Source organism: Leptonychotes weddellii, chromosome 3 (assembly GCF_054177405.1).
Source record: "Leptonychotes weddellii isolate Sample4059 chromosome 3, ASM5417740v2, whole genome shotgun sequence".
Taxonomy (NCBI): Eukaryota; Metazoa; Chordata; class Mammalia; order Carnivora; family Phocidae; genus Leptonychotes; species Leptonychotes weddellii.
Genome location: NC_138371.1, coordinates 106,168,802 through 106,187,093, shown reverse-complemented (window position 1 = coordinate 106,187,093; position 18,292 = coordinate 106,168,802). Strand labels below are relative to the sequence as shown.

Genomic DNA, 18,292 nt, shown 5'->3' with positions numbered 1-18,292 from the left:
TACACAGCTCACGCACATTTCTCAGACAAGGTGGCCTTTCTCCAGGGCCCCACTCAAACCGCCCCCCCACCCCCCAGCATTGGGCAACAGACACACCTCCAGCATCGCACTCCAGAGGAATGCCCTGCTGTGTGGCATCGCCTCCCACTGGGGACGGACACACACTCGGGTGCACACGCACACCTGCAATTGGCTCCCCGCTGCCCACTTGCCTGCACTCCCCTCGTCTGGACCACCTGCATTGCCGTGGCCAGGTGCTGCCTCTCTTCCCTGATGAATCAGTCAACAAGCTAGGGGTCTGCCAGGCATTGCCAAGGGTCTGGAGAGCTTCCGTCTGCTTCTAGACTTTGTGGTCAGCCCCAGGGACATTCCTCCCCTGCATCCGTTCATCCTTGAGGCAGCTCACTTGTATGTACCCCTCTCAGATACAGGCTCTGATCTTCCCTGAATGAGACTGAGGAGACGGAGGGTTGGTTGCAGAGACTGGTACCGAGGTGCCACACCAGGGAATGGCGAGGAGAACTGAAATTCAAGGATGTTGTTTGTGCAAGTCGAGCTGACAGAGCAATGGAGGATGAAGTCAGTGATGACTTGGAAAATCCCGTTACTGGTAGAATTAACAAGAAAGCAAAGTCAAAGAAGATAGTGTGGGGACACCTGGGTGGCTCAGTCAGTTAAGCCTCTGCCTTCGGCTTGGGTCATGATCACAGGGTCCTGGGATCAAATCCCGCCATCAGGCTCCTTGCTCAGTGGGGAGTGTGCTTCTCCCTCTGCCTGCCACTCCCCCTGCTTGTGCTCTCTCTCTCTGACAAATAAATAAATAAATAAAATCTTAATAAAAAAATATTTGTAAAACAAACAAAAAAAGAGGCCAGTGTGCTGGGAAGGAGGAAGGCTGGTTTGAGATCGCAGTGGGAGAGTGCTCTTGCCTTTTGCAAGGACTTGCAAATCTGGATTTCTAGTAACTACCCTCAGGGGACAGGTCTTGTTTCTCAACTAAACAACTTTTTTTTTTAATGAGATATTTCTATTCCTAATTTTGTACTAAGTCTTCAAAATCTGACATGCCTTTTACATTTGCAGCCCATCCCATCTGGACGAGCTGCATTGCAGGTAGTCCACAGACCTGTCCAGCCCCAGACCATGGCCCCAAGCTCTGCATACCAGGCCCCATGGCTTCCCTCCTGTCACTTCAGCCAGGCTGCTATCGTGAACAACTTTTTAAAAGAAACATAGTCTGGGGGCATCTGGGTGGCTCAGTTGGTTAAGTGTCCGACTCTGGATTTTGGCTCAGGTCACGATCTCAGGGTCATGAGATGGAGCCCCACCTCGGGCTCTGTGCTGGGCATGGAGCCTGCTTAAGATTCTCTGCCTCCCTCACCCTCTGCCCCTCCCCCCACTCCATTTGCACACACACACTCTCTCAAAAAAACTAAAAATAAATAAATAAAAGCAACACAATCTGTAAACTGAGCCTAAAATTCTTACACTAAAACAATGATAACTATTGAGAAAGATTTGCAACAATGGGTGGTGATCAATACCATGAAAATTAGCTCTAGGATCATATTACGTGTGTCAGATTCTTAAGTTTTCCTCACCGCGCACGGACAGGACTACAATTATGATGATGAATTCAGGCCAAGTAAAGGCAACTAGGGAGATACAGGGAGTACCTCCAGCCCCTCCCTCACCCGACTGTGGCAGGGTCCTTCTCTAGCCCGGCTCCCACCACATGCGCTGCCATCATCACAGAACCCTCTTTTAGGGAGTCCCAACCATGAATCAAAGATGCTAGGAACTTGACACACACCACCACCTCATTCTCCAAAGAGAAAATAGTTTGTACAACAGAAGGAGGAAGCTCAGAGAGAGGAAGTTGCTGGGTGTCCCATGCCTGTAGAGGGGCAGGGCTAGAATTCAGACCAGGCTCTGGGACTCTCAGACCCGTTCTATAGTGTTAGGGGGCCTGTCTTCAAAACCTGTTACTTCCTACTCAGAATCCTGAAGGAGCTGCCCCACTGCTCATTGTAGATCCTTGAGGCACCCCTACCCCCTACTTTACTTTTCAAGTCTCATCTTCTATTAGATGGACGGCTGTCCATATACCGTGTGCTTCAGATCGAGCCACATTTTGTTCTCAAGAGTCATCTCAAGTATCTTAACAAGCCAGCTACTACCACGAAGGCTTCCTCTGTCTTCTTCACAAGGAATGTTCTTTCTCTTTATAATTCCTTCTGCTGGATGACAGATTAGCCATGGTGAGAGTAGCCCACTGTCCCAGGAAGAAGAGAAATCTGAATGCCAAGGTGGGCAGTCCAGAATGCTGTACCCATCCTTAAAAGATCTTCTCTCCTTTTTGGCAAAGGTGCTATCTCATTCCTAACCCTGGTGTCGTACGTTCCAACCTTTTCATATTATGGACACCTGGAAAGAATGACTACGTGTTTCCACTTAGGACACTATCAACACCTTTTGATTTTAGTAGCACCACTGCCTTGAAGGTGAAGGATGGAAGCCACACGCTTTTTAAAAATGATTATATTTTCATTTCTTCATCTCCTCAAGCTTACCAACACAGGACTTAGAAATATGATCTGCGTTTTATGTATTTTATGTCCACTGTGGAGCACAAATTGCCAGGCAGATCACACATAGTTTACTCAGTATCCTAAGTGACAAAACAATGCTGTGTGTTAACATCGGCAGTCTTCTCTGAAATGCTCACCTTCCCGCTCACTGTAACACTCGACCCCGGCTCCGCGCGTGACTGCTACCTTTGGATCGATAGATCTGTGGGAGTTTTCTAAAGATGCCTTATTCTGGGTACGACACAAATGATTGCTTCCCCTTGGCGGCATGTTCTCAAAGGTCATTTATTTTGTCATTAAAATGTTTTTTTTGTTAGCTGTGTCCTTTTAACCATAAGCCATGCCATTTCTTTTCTAGTTTCTTCAGATGGAGGTGCAGAGTCTGCGGCCTTAGTGGATGACAACGGCAGTGAGGAGGACTATAGCTATGAAGACCTGTGCCAGGCCAACCCCAGATACCTACAGCCGGGTGGGGAGCAGCTGGCCATCAACGAGGTACTGGGCTCACGCTCAACAGTGGCAAGCCTTGGATGCTCCATTTTCAGGGGGCAGAATCACTTCAGACTTTGCCCTCTTGGTTCTTCTTTTCCTCTCTCTCTCTTTTTAAAAAGATTTATTTATTACAGAGCGAGCGAGCATGAGTTGGGGGAGGAGCAGAGGGAGAGAATCTCAAGCAGACTCCCCGCTGAGCATAGAGCCCAACGTGGGGCTCGATTCCTTATCCCTGGGATCATGACCTGAGTCGAAATCAGGAGCCGGACGCCTGGCTGACTGAGCTACCCAGTGGTGCCCCCCTTGATTATTTCTTACCAAACATATTCTAAAATCTAGAACTCTGACATTCTAGCATTTTCGAGGATCGTTTAAGTTTTCCAGATAACTAAAGCTCGCTCACCACTCTACTTAATAAAGGCAGCGACTGCTGCTTGGTGTTTGGGGAGTGCTTTTCAGTTTACAAAATGCTGTTCCTAACATTATCTCAGAAAGATCTCACAGCCAATCTAAGAGGTAGATGTTAAAATTGCAGTTATTACCCGTATTTTAATATTCTGAAACTAAGAGGCTGTGTCATTTGCTAGTAAAAGGCAGAGCTGAAATTAACCACATATTTCTCACTACAAATCGGGTGTTCTTTCCACCACTGTGCATCTTCAGCCCTTTTTATGGAAATCTTTCCAGAAGGCACTTACTAGCTTTTGGAGTTCTTGAATTGAGCATGTGGAGTGTCAGTTCTCAGTGAGTTAGCATCTCCGTTAGTAATACCAGTTGTTGCTGTAGAATATGATGATGTCCCGGGGGGCTGAGGGGACCTGCAGCCATCCACCCCTGTGGCTGACTAACAGGTGAGTTGTGTCTATCCTTTCCTTTTTAAAGTAGCTGTTAAATATCTGTAGATCAGGCTGTGTTTTCTTGAATGGTTGTGGATGATAAAGTTAGATTAAAATTTTATTCAGACTGTGAATGAAGTCTGAAGAGTAAGTTCTAGGGGAAGTCGTGAGGGTCTGGCAATAAAGTATGTGCATAATCATTAGAGGCCTGGCTCCGTGTTGTCTGCTCAGAAACCATTTTGGGGGTGAATATTCCAGATATTCACATTCATTAGGTAACTGACATATAGATCAGTGAGCCATTTTTATACTGTCTTACAAAAAAAAAAGTAGATTTGGGGTTTCCTTTAAGAGCGTATGAGAGACGCCCACCTCATTTTGTTTTCCATAATATGGAAACTCATTTTGTGTAACAGTCAAATGTGAAGTATTGACCACAAGCCAACAGTGTGTGCAAGTATGAGGTAGAAAGTGTCCATGCCCCTCCTGGGAGAGCACGTCCCTTGCCCTTCTGCCTGCCTGGTTTTGCACTAAGCACATGTCCCCATTACAGCTGATCGGTGATGGCAGTGTGGTCTGTGCAGAAGCCCTGTGGGACCACGTGACCATGGATGACCAGGAACTGGGCTTCAAGGCAGGAGATGTCATCCAGGTTCTGGAAGCCTCTAACAAGGACTGGTGGTGGGGCCGGAATGAGGACAAGGAAGCCTGGTTCCCCGCAAGCTTTGTCAGAGTAAGTGTGCGGCGCTTATAAGCCCTTCTCACGACGGTCTGTGGGGGAGCGGTAGAACCATGCTGTCAGGCTCAAGTCCACTCAGTCAGTGCAGGTTCAGTTCTTTGTAATCATTTAAATGAAAGCTTTCAGAAATTAGACTGGATTGAAGGAAACATTTCAACCATGGTCATCTGGTTGTTTGGCATTGCTGCCATGCTTGGAGCCACTGGCCCAGCCGTGGCTCTGCCGAGTACTTGAACACTTAGCCTCGGGCCAGGCTGTCTTCTTCACAGCCTGGAGAAGTGGAAATCTGGGGGGCCTTCCCCCCAAGTCACTTGTCACCTGTGTGTGGCCCGCAGTTGCGTGTCAATCAGGAAGAACTGTCGGAGAATTCCAGCAGCACCCAGGGTGAGGAGCAGGAGGAGGATGCCGGCAAGAACCGCCACAAACACTCGGAGAGCAAGCACCAGATGAGGACCAATGTCATCCAGGAGATCATGAACACTGAGCGGGTGTACATCAAGCACCTCAAGGACATCTGTGAGGTAAGACCCCAGGCCCTGTGGCCTGGCCACGGTGGTCCTCAGTCAGACCCTCATTTTATATACTTACTTTTTGTAGTCTTCCCTTCTCCTTGCCGCTTTCTGCCCATGTGGTCCCTGTACAGACTCCGCCCTCATTAAATACTTATCTGCCCTGGTGAGCATCAGTGGCTCTCTGTTGTAGTCAGTTTTCTTTTCTGGGCACTATGCAACTATCTCTCTGAGGACTGACTTCCCGAGGTTATTCAGAGTGAACGACTTTCAGAGGAGGCAACACCCTTTCAGTGAAACCCACGTAATTTTACAAAGGTCTGTCACTGTTTACAATCCCACTACATCTAATCACTGACTCACAGATTAGGTTCTGAGTCATGTAGATGCAGACCAAAAAAAAAAGAAAAATCGGTTTTACTTAGTGACATCCTAGGCCATGTTCTGCAGTGTCATGGTATTCTACTGTGCGGTAAATTCTATTTCTCCCATGATATTCTTTGTCTCTGTGGGTTCTGTATGAGCCTGATGCTACATTGGTGTTGGCCCTGTCTCCTCATTCCGCTGTCCTGGCTGTGAATGCTGAGTTCTGCACTCTCAGCTCAGCTGCAAACATTCAGCGCTGAAGACAAGCTGAAGCGAGACAAGTGCCCATTTTGGAATCGGATTAACTGGCCCCATAAAGATTGAGCAATGTTTATCTTATTGATGCTAACAATCTTTTTCCATGTAAGTGTCTAGTTAAGGGAGTTTCTTTAAACTGCCATTTTAGGAAAATAAGTCATGGCTAATGATTGTTGAGCTTTGACTTTGTGCCATCCCTCAACCTGGATTAACTTCTACAAACGCTCTCATCAGCTGGTCCTGTTATCACCACCCCCCCATTACAGATGAGGGAACTGAGGTACATAGCAAGTAAAGTGGTGGGGTTGGGATTTAAACCAGTCTGCCTTAGAGCCTGTATTTTGAACCTTTACATTGTCTTTCTGTTAAAGTTCATACCAAATAGTCAGTGGTATGTATTTTATCAGCCAGGCCACTTAGGCTGTGTAATTACAAGATGCTGATGTGGGGATAAGTATTACACATATGTATGGCCTTTCCTTCCCACCACACTAACTCCTACCCCAGCCATAGTACAACTAGGGGGAGAATGAATAGTACACTAATCCGTGCAGGCCTTGGATTAAAGATCTGCAGCTTTATGCTCTATATAGAAAGTAGGTGATGGTGGAATCCTTGGGTAAGATCTTCTTGGCTCTTTGCCGTGACACTGAGCCGGCTGCATGAGCTGTTCAGCAAGCTGTGGCTTTCTGTATTTGACAGGTCTTCTCAGCTGTGAAATGAAATTAGGGATGGGAGAATGATTATCTTAAGAGTTTAGAAAAAAGTGTGACAGTCCCAGTGTTGGAGCTTTAATATTTGAAACCAAGCAACTTTGTTTCAGGAGCATAATCTGAAAACTTTATTACATAGTTTCTTGCTTTACACATCCAGCCACATGCACCTGTTCTCTTCCCTTTTGTTTTTAAAATATTCATAGCACCCTGGAGTCACGGAGGTATGTTTATCCCAACAGGGACCCGTAGGGTTAAAATAATTTTCTTTCATTAAAATCCCTTCCAAGATAATGGCTTTGGGCCCCAAAAGCTATATTATTCAACTAAATAATTTCTGTGACTCTGCAGATTAATTTTTAAAAGTTTACTTTGCTGTTTTGCAGGGCTATATTCGACAGTGTCGCAAGCACACGGGAATGTTCACTGTTGCACAACTAGCCACCATTTTTGGAAACATTGAAGATATTTACAAATTCCAAAGAAAGTTCCTGAAAGACCTTGAGAAACAATACAATAAAGAGGAACCTCATTTAAGTGAAATAGGATCCTGCTTTCTTCAACATGTATGTCACCTGTTATTTCTTATTAATATAACATCCGGTTAAATAATTTTGAAATGTTTCTCCATTCTAGAAAGGAGTCCTTCTTGTTCTGTTTTGTTTCTTGCTTTGTTTGCTGGATTAATCTCCTAGGGAATGGAGATGTCAGCTGTAAATTAAGTTGCTTGGCTTATATGGTTAGTCTTTACCTAAATACCTCCAGATTTCAGAATCTTCCCGCTTTTATGCAGCTTTGAGGGTTTTAGGAGGTTGTGTTTGGAGTAATTTCTCATAATACCTATTAAGGGACTATTGTATGTTAAGCAGTGTTTCCCGGGTTTGCTTATATTAGCTCGGGTACTGCTACGGAGAAGGTATGATTGTTTTCCCCATTTTCCCCATGCATAAACTATAGCCCAGAGAGTAACTGACGCAAGGTCACACCTGAGTAAGGGGCAGGTGTGGATTCAGACCGAGGTGTGTGGCTCTGGGACCCCTGCTTGGGGCACCGAAAGTGCCTCAGAACAGTCTTGTGATCATGGCGAGCTTAAAACTGGGGAGCGACTGCCTGTGTCTAATACTAAGAGGTTTCAGAGGAAGGAGACTTTATTCCCAGCCCAGTGGGTGTAGTCATTGGACTAGTGACAGCAGTGACGACACAGAGGCAGTGGAAGCCGAGTGGACCCTCCGGAGTGGGTTAACTTTAAACAGCTGAAATTAACGCTGTGGTGGCCGCAGCAGCAGGAAGATCAGCCCCACGAGCGCACCGGGCCTGTTTGGCCAGAGCAGAAGGTTCCAAGAGAGAGGCTTCAGAGGTCAGCGAAGGTCAGGCTGCAGGCGGGGCAGGGCCTAGGGAAGGTGGAGCCTCTGGACTGTGTGGGCCTTGCGGCAGAGTCTAGCTGAGGAACGAGGTGTGGCTGCTGTGTTCCGGGCAGAGGGGGCCGGGGTAGGGGTGGCTGCAGTGGGCATGCGGAAGGACAGCCATGTCAGCGTGGGAATTTCTGAGAACCAGCTGACGAAACTGGTCTTGGGGAACATCGAAAAGTGGCAGTCCGAACCGCCTGCAGGTTGTTGGGTCTCAAAGAATTGATGGGTGGGTTAGGAGAACCTGTCTTGTAGGCAAGTAGGAGTCTGGTGGGAGACCTGTCGTGTTGAGCATGGATAAGGACAAACCGTGGGGCGGGCGCAGGCTGCAGGACCCACAGCTGTGGGCAGGGGAGACGACTGCGAGCCGGCAGCCCGGCCGCCACCGAAGCCAGGGGAAGCCCAGGCCGTGTGCATGGGGTTGGCAGGGCGGCGGCAGCCTGCGAGCGAGAAGCGGAGGAGAAAGGAGGTGGGCCGGGGGCTTTCGATCGGACGTCAGAGGGGACAGTGTGTGGAAGCCAGGTGGTAGGATGTTAAAGAGGGGCGCAGTGAGGGGAGCGGGTGGTGGCTTCGAATGCTCACTTGGTCATGGGCACGACCACGTCTATCAGAGGACGACGGGGAGAGAGTTGGATTTGTGCCTAGTGCCTGCCTTTTCCTTAGAGCAGAGCTAGGGCGGACATGGTGGTGCAGCGGGTGCCGCTCTCCCAGGGAAGCCACGTGTGACTTTTGGGGTACACGGAAGGGGCCTTCGAGTGGGACCAGGGCACCGAGTCCTAGAGCCCCCACCCCGCAAAGATAGCCCCTCCTCCCTTCCAGCCACTCCCACCCCCAGTCTGTACATTACCCCCCCTCCCCCCGCCCGAAGACATCATGGCCCAATGCCTGCCGATAACCTGACGCCGCTGCGCTTCCCTTCCCAGCAAGAGGGCTTTGCCATCTATTCCGAGTACTGTAACAACCATCCGGGCGCCTGCGCCGAGCTGTCCAACCTGATGAAGCAGGGCAGGTACAGACACTTCTTTGAAGCTTGCCGCCTGCTCCAGCAGATGATCGACATCGCCATCGACGGCTTCCTGCTCACCCCAGTGCAGAAGATCTGCAAGTACCCCCTGCAGCTGGCCGAGCTGCTCAAGTACACCACGCAGGAGCACAGGTGAGGGCGGCGCGCGCGCCACGGGCCCGACGCGACGCAGCCTCTCTCGGCCGCGCGCCCTGGGTCCCCGGGCCGGCACTCAGGGCTGCGCAGAGCGGCGGCGGCAGGCGGGCTTAGGTGTCCTCCTGACACTCTCGGTTAGCCTCATGGAAGAAATTGTCACTTTGCTTAGAATGTTCAAGATTATGAGGTCTTGAAACAGGGTCATTGAAGAGGCTCCAGAATATCCATTCCTAGAGATACTAAAAAATTAAGAATAATTCTTAAACTGTGTCATGAGCACACAGGGATTTGTATTGTACTGTTGGTCCTTAAAACTGATGTCTGATCCTCTTTTGTAGCTATGCTGTAGTTAAAAGAACAGTTTTTAAGACACCAATGTGAATACAGTTTCAGAAATACTTTGCTTCCCCTCCTAGGGCAGCTCACCCTCAGAGCAGTATCATGTATTGCAACAAAAAGTTACTTTACAGAAGGGTGAGGACTACCGAAGTTTAAACTTCTGAAGAGTGGGGAATCTCAAGGATACAGTTAGTGAAGGGTTAGCTTGGAGAAGCATCCCGCTGAGGTCCTGTTCAGCTCTAAGCCCTTTCTTTTTTTTAAAGATTTATTTATTTTAAAGAAAGAGAGAGGGAGAGAGCATGCATGGCAGGGGGAAGGGCAGAGGGAGAGAGAGAGAGAGAGAGAGAATCAAGGCAGATTCTGCTGGGCGCAGAGCCCAACACAGGGCTGGATCTCACAACCCTGAGACCATGACCTGAACCCAAACCAGTTAGACACTCAACTGACTGAGCCACCCAAGTGCCCCTAAGACCTTTCTCGCCCAACCTGGGTGCTTGCTCCGTCTCCGTGATCTGTTCCGCCCCATCCCCTTGTGCTTGGACACGGGGCTTCTCATCATGGTTACCCAGATGCTCCATTTCCTTGTGGGACTTGCTTTGTCCTTAACTAAGTTCTTCTAGGGGAGCCAAAAAGTTATCCATTGCTTAGTTAATAACAACTCCCTGTTTTCCTGCATGTGCAGAATAATGTATAACCATGCTGTGGTTTTTTGTAAGATCTCACCCATTCAGTGTTGGAATGGGCATGCCATCCTATGCCATTCCCCGAGATGTGCAGTTCCCAACTGTGCGGTGCCTTTAGCTGGCACTGGTTGGGTCATTGCTGTGTTCTCACCAGGCCAGAACCGGAATGCCAGTGGGCAAGGTTTTAGGATAAAGCTTACTGTTTTAGGTAAGAACCACACTTCACCTGTGACATCCATGTCACTGGTACAAAGCTTTCAGTGCACCTGCAGCCCTTGAACAGACGATCTTGAGAGGTTCTAGTATTGGGGGCGGGGGGACAGGGTTGTACCCAGAGGAAATTTGCTGTGCCAAACCACAACAGTTGTGGGTTTTAACAGCTAAGTGTCGCCCTGAGAGCAGTCAGATTATCCATGGCAGCGCCTGGCCCTGCAGGGTGTGCAGAACGGAGCTTTCTTTCATCCTGTCTGCTGCCGGACTCCTGTGGAGCCACGGAGCTTGCAAAAGGGATCTTTTTGCAATTAGAGTGGAAGCTGGAAGGAAAAAAAGAGCTAGGTTGCCAAACAGTAGAACCTAGATGTGGATGTCCATTTAAAAAATTAAGATTAAAGGAATAAGAGAAAGGAGTTCATTGAAATAGATAAAAGGGAAGAGAGCTATATACATATATTTTTTTTCTTTTTCTGATGGAAAAATCAGAAAACATGAGTGCAAGGAAAATAGCAAAGTCAAGAGAGCCACAAATTTGCAGAAAATGTTAAAGAATAAAAACACACGATGATGAGGAGCTAGAGAAAACATATAAGAGAATAAGAAGCAGAGACATCCTGACAGACGGGGGCAAGCAGATTGGTACATTCCAAGATGGGTAAGGTATGACCAAGAGTCTATACATCATCCTTCAGCAGTTAATTTTTCTCTTTTAAGGGAGTTTTTCACTATGAGGCATTTGCATACTTTGGCTATTCCCCGCCCCCCCCGCCCCAAAAAAATCCTTTTAAAGGAAATGACAGAAAACCCATTTCCTTGTCTTCAGGAAAACAAAACAATTTTTTTTTTTTTTCAAAAAAACATTATACTCTGCCTCTTTCCTAGAATTGACAGGAAAACTCGTAGGAAAAATGTACAATTATTTTGTACACTTTCTTCATTGCTGGAGGCCTGGGGTGACTGGTTGCTCCATTATTTGGACAGTCCCCTTGTGTCTATTTTGTTCTTCCTTTGTGCTCTGCTGCTGAGTGTGAATAGGCCTGTCTAGAGGCAGCAGGGTCTGCCTTGTGGGGGAATGTCCAGGGACTTCCCAGGGGCTGAGTTATTTGTGTTTGGTAAATAGACAATAGAATCTGCTTCCAAGGCTTTCTTTCCTTGCTGAGCAGGAGGATCTAATTCGGTGCCACTGAGATTCAAAGGCTCTGTCTATCTCATAAGACACAGGAAAGTGCTGGAAAGTAAAGAATTCAGCTCATTAGCTAGATGATTGGTTTATGTGTCCCCAAATTATTAACGCTGAGCAAAACCTGAATGTCAAACTTTCCAGTACAAGCCACGCTCTGCTGTAGTCTGTGTGGTGATTAGAACTGTAGTTTGTTTTCCTGGTACCTACAGTTTTAGAGGCTAGTTCACCAAGTCAGGCCTCTGTGGCTTGTGTCCTCTTTGTGTCCCTTTCTTGAACATCTTAGAAGATGAGACTCAGAGCAAATAATTACTCTTGGGAATGGTTAGTGATTATTAAAGTACTTTATATAGCAAAACTGGCTGTCTGAGAACCAAAACAGTCATAAAGACTGTCCTTTCTTTATTAGTGAAAATAATCCATTGTCACTGTGACTAAAACTTATTTCTTGTGGCCTTTACTTTCATTCACTGTGATTTCTGGGAAATGCATGAAAACATTCTTATTCCGAAGAATTCTGGATTGCATTCAGTCAGTTCCCTTAACCTATGGAGACTGTGGTCTATTCATGGAGGAAAGAGAAAAAGGAAACAATGGCCATTATTTAAATGCTACTTTATCTAGACTATTAGTATACAAAATCCAGGATGGAGTGTATTACTTTGTCGGCCCTGCTTTGTGAGTTTCAGGTTATATGGTTAAAATGAACCTCCTACTTTACAGTGACTACAGCAACATAAAGGCAGCCTATGAAGCCATGAAGAACGTAGCCTGTCTGATCAATGAGCGCAAGCGCAGGCTGGAAAGCATAGACAAGATAGCACGGTGGCAGGTGTCCATCGTCGGCTGGGAGGTAAGTGAGCACCCCTTCCTGCACCTGCCCCGCCGCCCAGCACTGCTCACGCCCTCCCTCACTCTAGTCTAGTTTGATGACATACTGTGACATCCTGTGATTGATTCGTTATATTCTTGGCTTTAATGGTATATATATTTTGAAGCAGGTGGTTGAACTTAACAGTCAGCTACTTTACCAGTAACTCACTTCCACCAAAAAATCAACTCTGAAGAGTGTCTGTAATTAATTTATTGTTTACGCTCTGTCTCTCCTGCTAGAAAGTACGTTCCATCAGAGCAACTAGAGAACATTTTTAAAGTCTTATTTATTTGACAGTGAGAACGAGTTGGGGGTGGGGAAAGGCAGAGGGAGAGAGTCTTAAACAGACTTTGATCTGAATGCGGAGCAGGACATGGGGCTCGATCTCATGACCCTGAGATCACGACCTGAGCCTAAACCAAGGGTTGGACCCTTAACTGACTGTGCCACCCAGGAGCCCCTGGAGAACATTTAAAATACAAACAGTGTGGTAGGAGTATGGACTCTGGACTCACACTGCCTGTGTTTGAATTGGGTATGATCTGGGCAAGATTAAGATTTTCATCCTTAAGATGGGGTTGAAAATATTAGCTATATCCATAGAGCTCTCATGAGGATTATATAAGATGGTGGCAAATGCAGTGCTTGGCTCGAGCTGTCATGATGGTCCTGCGTGCATATGTGTGCACACATGCACAAACATTTATTTATAAAAACAACGCTGATTGTGTTTACCACATGCCTGGCACTGGTCTAAACCATTTTTATATGTGAACTCATTTAATCCTCTCAATAATCCTATGAGGTAGGAGCTACTGTTACTCCCATTTAACAGATAGGGAAATGGAAACATGGCAAGATTAAGTGGCTTGCTCGAACAACTAATGTTGTTCTGATTTTTTTCAGACCAAGCACAATTCATCGTACATTAAACTAATTGGTCAGAACTCACTGTCCCTAAGGATTAAGAGAGTTTGGACTGAGAAGTTAGGTTTTTAACTAAAGTAGGTTATAGCAGTGAACGTTGGAAAGAAATACGTCTATTTACGGGGCCGTAGAGCCTTCTGGAGCTTGGATGGGCCCTTAGACATCACTGTGTTTAACTCTCTTACTTTGTAAGTGAAGAATCTGGGGCACAGAATTGCTCTAGGCAAGCAAGTAGAAGAACTATTTTGGAGTCAAGCTTTTTTGCCTCTACAAAATATTGTATATGACTAGGATTGAAGGAGGATAAAATCTTATAAATCAAAGGCCAGTGTTGTACCAAATACCACACAGTTCCATTGGGTTAGACCCAACCTAATACTATAAAGATGTGTTTTTCCCTTGTGTTCTTGGACTGTGACATTTAGGGGATAATTTATTGTCAGAAGTTTACCGATACCTTGCTGGCAATTTGCTGTCTGGTCTTTTATTTCCAAGATCCTAAGCTAGTTATTACTCTGGGAGCCACTATACATACCAGACTCAAAAGCCAGAGCCCCAGAGTCTGTAGCATTAAGAGCCCCCCGTAGAAAGCCTCCTTGGTGTCCTTATTCTCTGGGGAGCAGCCATTCCAGACTGATTGGAGCCCATTCATCCAGCGCGTTTATCACCAGTCCTTCCTTGTAAGGAAGGCCCTTTGGATGACACAGAGGCACTGTAACATTTTCCCACAGGGTAGGAAATAAAAGAAGTTTCACACACAAGGAGACGAACCACCCGAGGTGTAAGTGGCCTTTTTTTCGCCCTGCTGAGCTGTGACTGGACCTCCTGTAACTGGAAAGTCGGAGAAAGACTGTGTGTCAGGACTTGTTCTTGTATCCGTGACACATTCTCAAGGAATCCAAATGGGAAGGTCTTAAAATATGTGTCCATCCTTGCAGGGGCTGGATATCCTAGACCGAAGTTCCGAACTGATCCATTCTGGGGAGCTGACCAAAATCACCAAGCATGGCAAGAGCCAGCAGCGGACGTTCTTCCTGTTTGACCACCAGCTGGTGTCCTGCAAGAAGGACCTGCTGCGTAGGGACGTGCTCTACTACAGAGGCCGCACGGACATGGATGAGGTGCAGCTCGTGGACCTGGAGGACGGACGGGACAAGGACTGGAACCTCAACGTGAAGAACGCTTTCAAGCTTGTCAGCAAAACCACTGACGAAGTTCATCTGTTTTGTGCCAAAAAGCAAGAGGACAAGGCGCGGTGGCTGCAGGCCTGCGGGGATGAGAGGCGGCGCGTGCAGGAGGACCGCGAGATGGGTGAGCAGTGCCTCCGCCTTCCGGCCTCAGGCGCTGGCCCCAGAGGCCAGCCCCCTCCCAGAGTGAAACGGCCCCCCCGGCAAAAAGAAGCAGGATCCGCAAATCCCGAATACAGTTGACCCTTGAACAATGTGGGGGTTGGGGCGCCCCCCCACATGGTCAGAAATCCAAATGTAACTCTGGACTTCCCCAGAACTTCACTCTCCTAGCCCACTGCTGACCAGAAGCCTTACCGATAACACAGTCCATTAACACACATCTGTGTTATATGCATTATATGCTCTATTCTTACAATAAAGTCAGCTAGGGGAAAATGTTGTTAAGAAAATCATAAGGAAAGGAAATGCATTTACAGCACTGCCCTGTATTTATCAAGAGAACCCCACGTATAAGTGGACCCACGCCGTCCAACCCCATGTTGCTCAAGGGTCAGCTGTGCTTCTAAGCCTGCTGCGGGACAGGAGTGGCAGCTTGAGCTCCTACGGGCGGCGTTCGGTCGGCGTCTGTCGTTGGTGCTCGCGCTGCCCCACAACACCCGTTAACGTGTCCTGCTTGGCAGGATGTCGTCCTAGTGTCCATCCTGGTGACAGTCCTTGCTCCTTCTCCATTTGTAATCTTTTCAACCTCTTACAGTTCCTCGAGGAGTAAGGTTCTTTGCTGTGGGTTATGTTGAACACCTCAGGGTTAGTATGGGTTCTGGTTCTGGTTTTACTCTGTAATGGCATCACTTGTTTGTTTGGGGTTTGTTTTTTGTTTTTTTTTTTTTTCATTTTATTTAAATTCAATTAATTAACATATAGTGTATTATTAGTTTTAGAGGTAGAGTTCAGTGATTCACCCGTTGCATAGAACACCCAGTGCTCATTACATCACATGCCCTCCTTAATGCCCATCACCCTGTTACCCAGCCCCCGCCCCCTCCCCTCCAGCAGCCCTCAGTTTGCTTCCTATGGTTAAGAGTCTCATATAGTTTATCTCCCTCTCTGATTTCATCTTATTTTATTTTTCCCTTCCTTCCCCTATGATCCTCTGTTTTGTTTCTTAAATTCCACATATGAGTGAAATCATATGATAACTGTCTTTCTCTGATTGACTTATTTCACCTGTTTTGAATGTTTCTCATGTCTGTTCCTAAATCCAGGAATGGAAATTTCAGAAAATCAAAAGAAACTCGCCATGTTAAATGCTCAAAAGGCAGGACACGGAAAGTCAAAAGGTAAGTTTTGAAGAAGGCTTCATCTCCTTATCTCCTTCATGTATATCAGTATGGGAATTAAAATCGCGAATGTCTGAGGTCGTCAGCGCACTGAGGACCAGCTCTCAACAACAGAGAGACGTACAGGTGAAACTCAAAATGATAGACACCCCCCCTCCCCCCGCAAATGGGGGGTTTAGAATAATCTGCATTTGGTTTTGAGTGTGAGTATGCTTTAGTATTTGCTGACATTTGAACATGAGCCTGTAAGATGTGTTTTGAGTTGGCACCGAAGAGCTTCGGCACCTCCCCATCCTGAGGTTGTGTTGGCGTTCTGCCTCCGGCCAACCAGTTCAGCGGTCTGAGGCAAACCAGCAGCTCCTGTGTGTCTTGGGCACACGTGGAGGAAATCTCCAGCCCCAAACTCCTTATCAGTGCAGGCTGTGTTCTAGTGTAGGTAAGAAAAAAGGTCTAAAAATCCAGTACATCGAGAAATGAGCTGAAAAGAAGACACAGTAGCTTATTTAGAGCAAGGACTCCCTACCCTCCGTGCACATTAGAATTGCCTGAGCAGCTACTGAAGATGACCAATACTCAGGTCATGCCCCATCGTCCTGATGCGCAAAGATTTTTTTACAGTGCCGATAATACACATGATGTCACCCAACAGGAATAAAATAATAAGGATTTTTATTCCAAAAATATTTGTTATATTCTTAGAACTTTTTTTTCAGATTGACTTCCTACTCTTAAGAACAATTTATCCTCTGAAATATGTCCCATTCAGGATTTTCGTAACTGAAAGTGCAAAAGGAACACGCAGTTAAGCCCAGGATGGTGATGTGCCATCAGCTGAGGGCCAAGAAGAATTCATTACCAAAACAACCCTTAGCATTCCCATTTCCCTGTTCCCTCCGCTCAAAGGCAGAATTCCCCCCACCCCCCCACCACAAAGTGATAAATACCTTTGAAGAGAAAAAAACCCTGTCTTGTTCTTTTTTTGAATCTCCACTTCAATGGCAGGTGACCAGTAAATATCCATTTGTTAGACTGTAGTAGTTGGTGTCCGCATTTTCCAGGAGTCACTGGCTCAGCAACTAGGCACCGAAATGGAAAGAACGTGGGTGGTGGTGGGTGGTCCCCTGCCAGGCACCTCTCACCGGGGAAGGCCGGGAGAGCCTTGTGGCAGATCAGGGCCAGGATGCCTTCTGAACTGAGTCCTGGCTCCTTCTAAGAGCATGCTCCTTCCTCCTGTCACTCTGACTTTGATGGTTAGCTTGTGATCCTGAAGCTCATTGTGCTAGGCCTTCCTCATTACCTCTGCGCAGATTTAAAATGCCTATTCCAATGAAACCGTTTCGATTAAGCGTTCTCAGCGCGTTCCTAGCTCCCTTCATTCTCACAGCAACTGGTAGGTGCTGTTATGATGGCTTCTAGATGTACTTTGCGTTCATATGAATTAAGGATCAAGTTAAGAATCGAGTCTTCCTTTTCGGCTAACGAGTGACACTGGGTCCATGTTCCACCCTTCTCCCCTCTCGAGTTAGGCTACAGCGGATGCCCCATGGCCCCGCCGCACCAGAGCCTGCACCCCCTTCACCAGCGCCACGTCACCGTGCCCACCAGCGTCCCCCAGCAGCAGGTGTTTGCCCTGGCCGAGCCCAAGAGGAAGCCGTCGCTCTTCTGGCACACGTTCAACAAACTCACCCCTTTCAAGAAATGAAAACGGGAGGCCATGCGTTGGCTGAGGTGTCTGTAAAGAGGAGAACCATTTCTGTGTGTTCAACCCAGTGCTGAAAACTTCCTTTGGGGATGGGTGAAGAATAGAAGGTCTTGGACGTGACCGAGGTGCCTCTGAAGACCCAGCTCCTTGGAAGGGAGATGGAGGTCATGACGCATGGCCCTGACGTCCACGAGACCCCTCTGGGACCTGTGCCAAGGTGGCTGGGCCGCGGGAGCCTGTGACCTGCTCTGCAGTGAAGCTGAGCTGTGACCCCAGTGGGCATCGCTGATGACGGGCGCGCTCCCTGCTGCCGTTCCTGAGGAGGGCCTCGATTACAGTGCCACTTTGGCATGTGGATTCCCAGGGGACAGTCGTGATGGGGTTGGTACGGTAGTGTCTCGCCAGCACGGGCAAGCTGTAGCTGTCTTCCACAGTATTAGGCAACGTAGCGCCGCAGAGCAGATGGCCGTGGCGTCCCCTGGTGTCCCCTGAATTGTTACCAAGTGGTAGTGCCAGCTTCCTCTGGCGAGGTGCGTCCCCGACAGGCTAGAGGGAGAGGCGCGATGAATCCCTCCCGTGGAACACGGTCCGGGCGCCTTCAGCATCCTGAGGAGGCAGCTGCTTTCCAGGGAGAAAGTGCAAAACCCTACCATGGGGTGGACTGTCCTTCTCGAGTCAGGTCCCCTCCCGCGGTGTGTGTGCAGCATGTGACTCTCCAGACAGAAATCACACCTGCTTGCACGTCATGACCTAAGGAACTAATCAGACCTATCCGTTT

The 18,292-nt window shown here is 47.6% G+C and overlaps 1 protein-coding gene across 7 annotated transcripts in view; it reads left to right on the top strand.

Moving 5' to 3' along the window:
- Positions 1 to 18,292, top strand: part of SPATA13 (spermatogenesis associated 13) — a 138,167-nt gene extending 119,875 nt beyond the window's left edge. For 6 of the 7 annotated variants that reach the window (XM_081814721.1, XM_081814723.1, XM_081814722.1 and 3 more), the window contains 9 exons: positions 2,950 to 3,086; positions 4,473 to 4,652; positions 4,994 to 5,179; positions 6,891 to 7,070; positions 8,834 to 9,066; positions 12,208 to 12,337; positions 14,224 to 14,596; positions 15,738 to 15,812; positions 17,339 to 18,292. In XM_081814721.1, the coding sequence (XP_081670847.1) occupies positions 2,950 to 3,086; positions 4,473 to 4,652; positions 4,994 to 5,179; positions 6,891 to 7,070; positions 8,834 to 9,066; positions 12,208 to 12,337; positions 14,224 to 14,596; positions 15,738 to 15,812; positions 17,339 to 17,514 (1,670 nt within the window). In that variant the 3' untranslated portion in view covers positions 17,515 to 18,292. The other variant, XM_081814726.1, reaches the window with a different exon arrangement.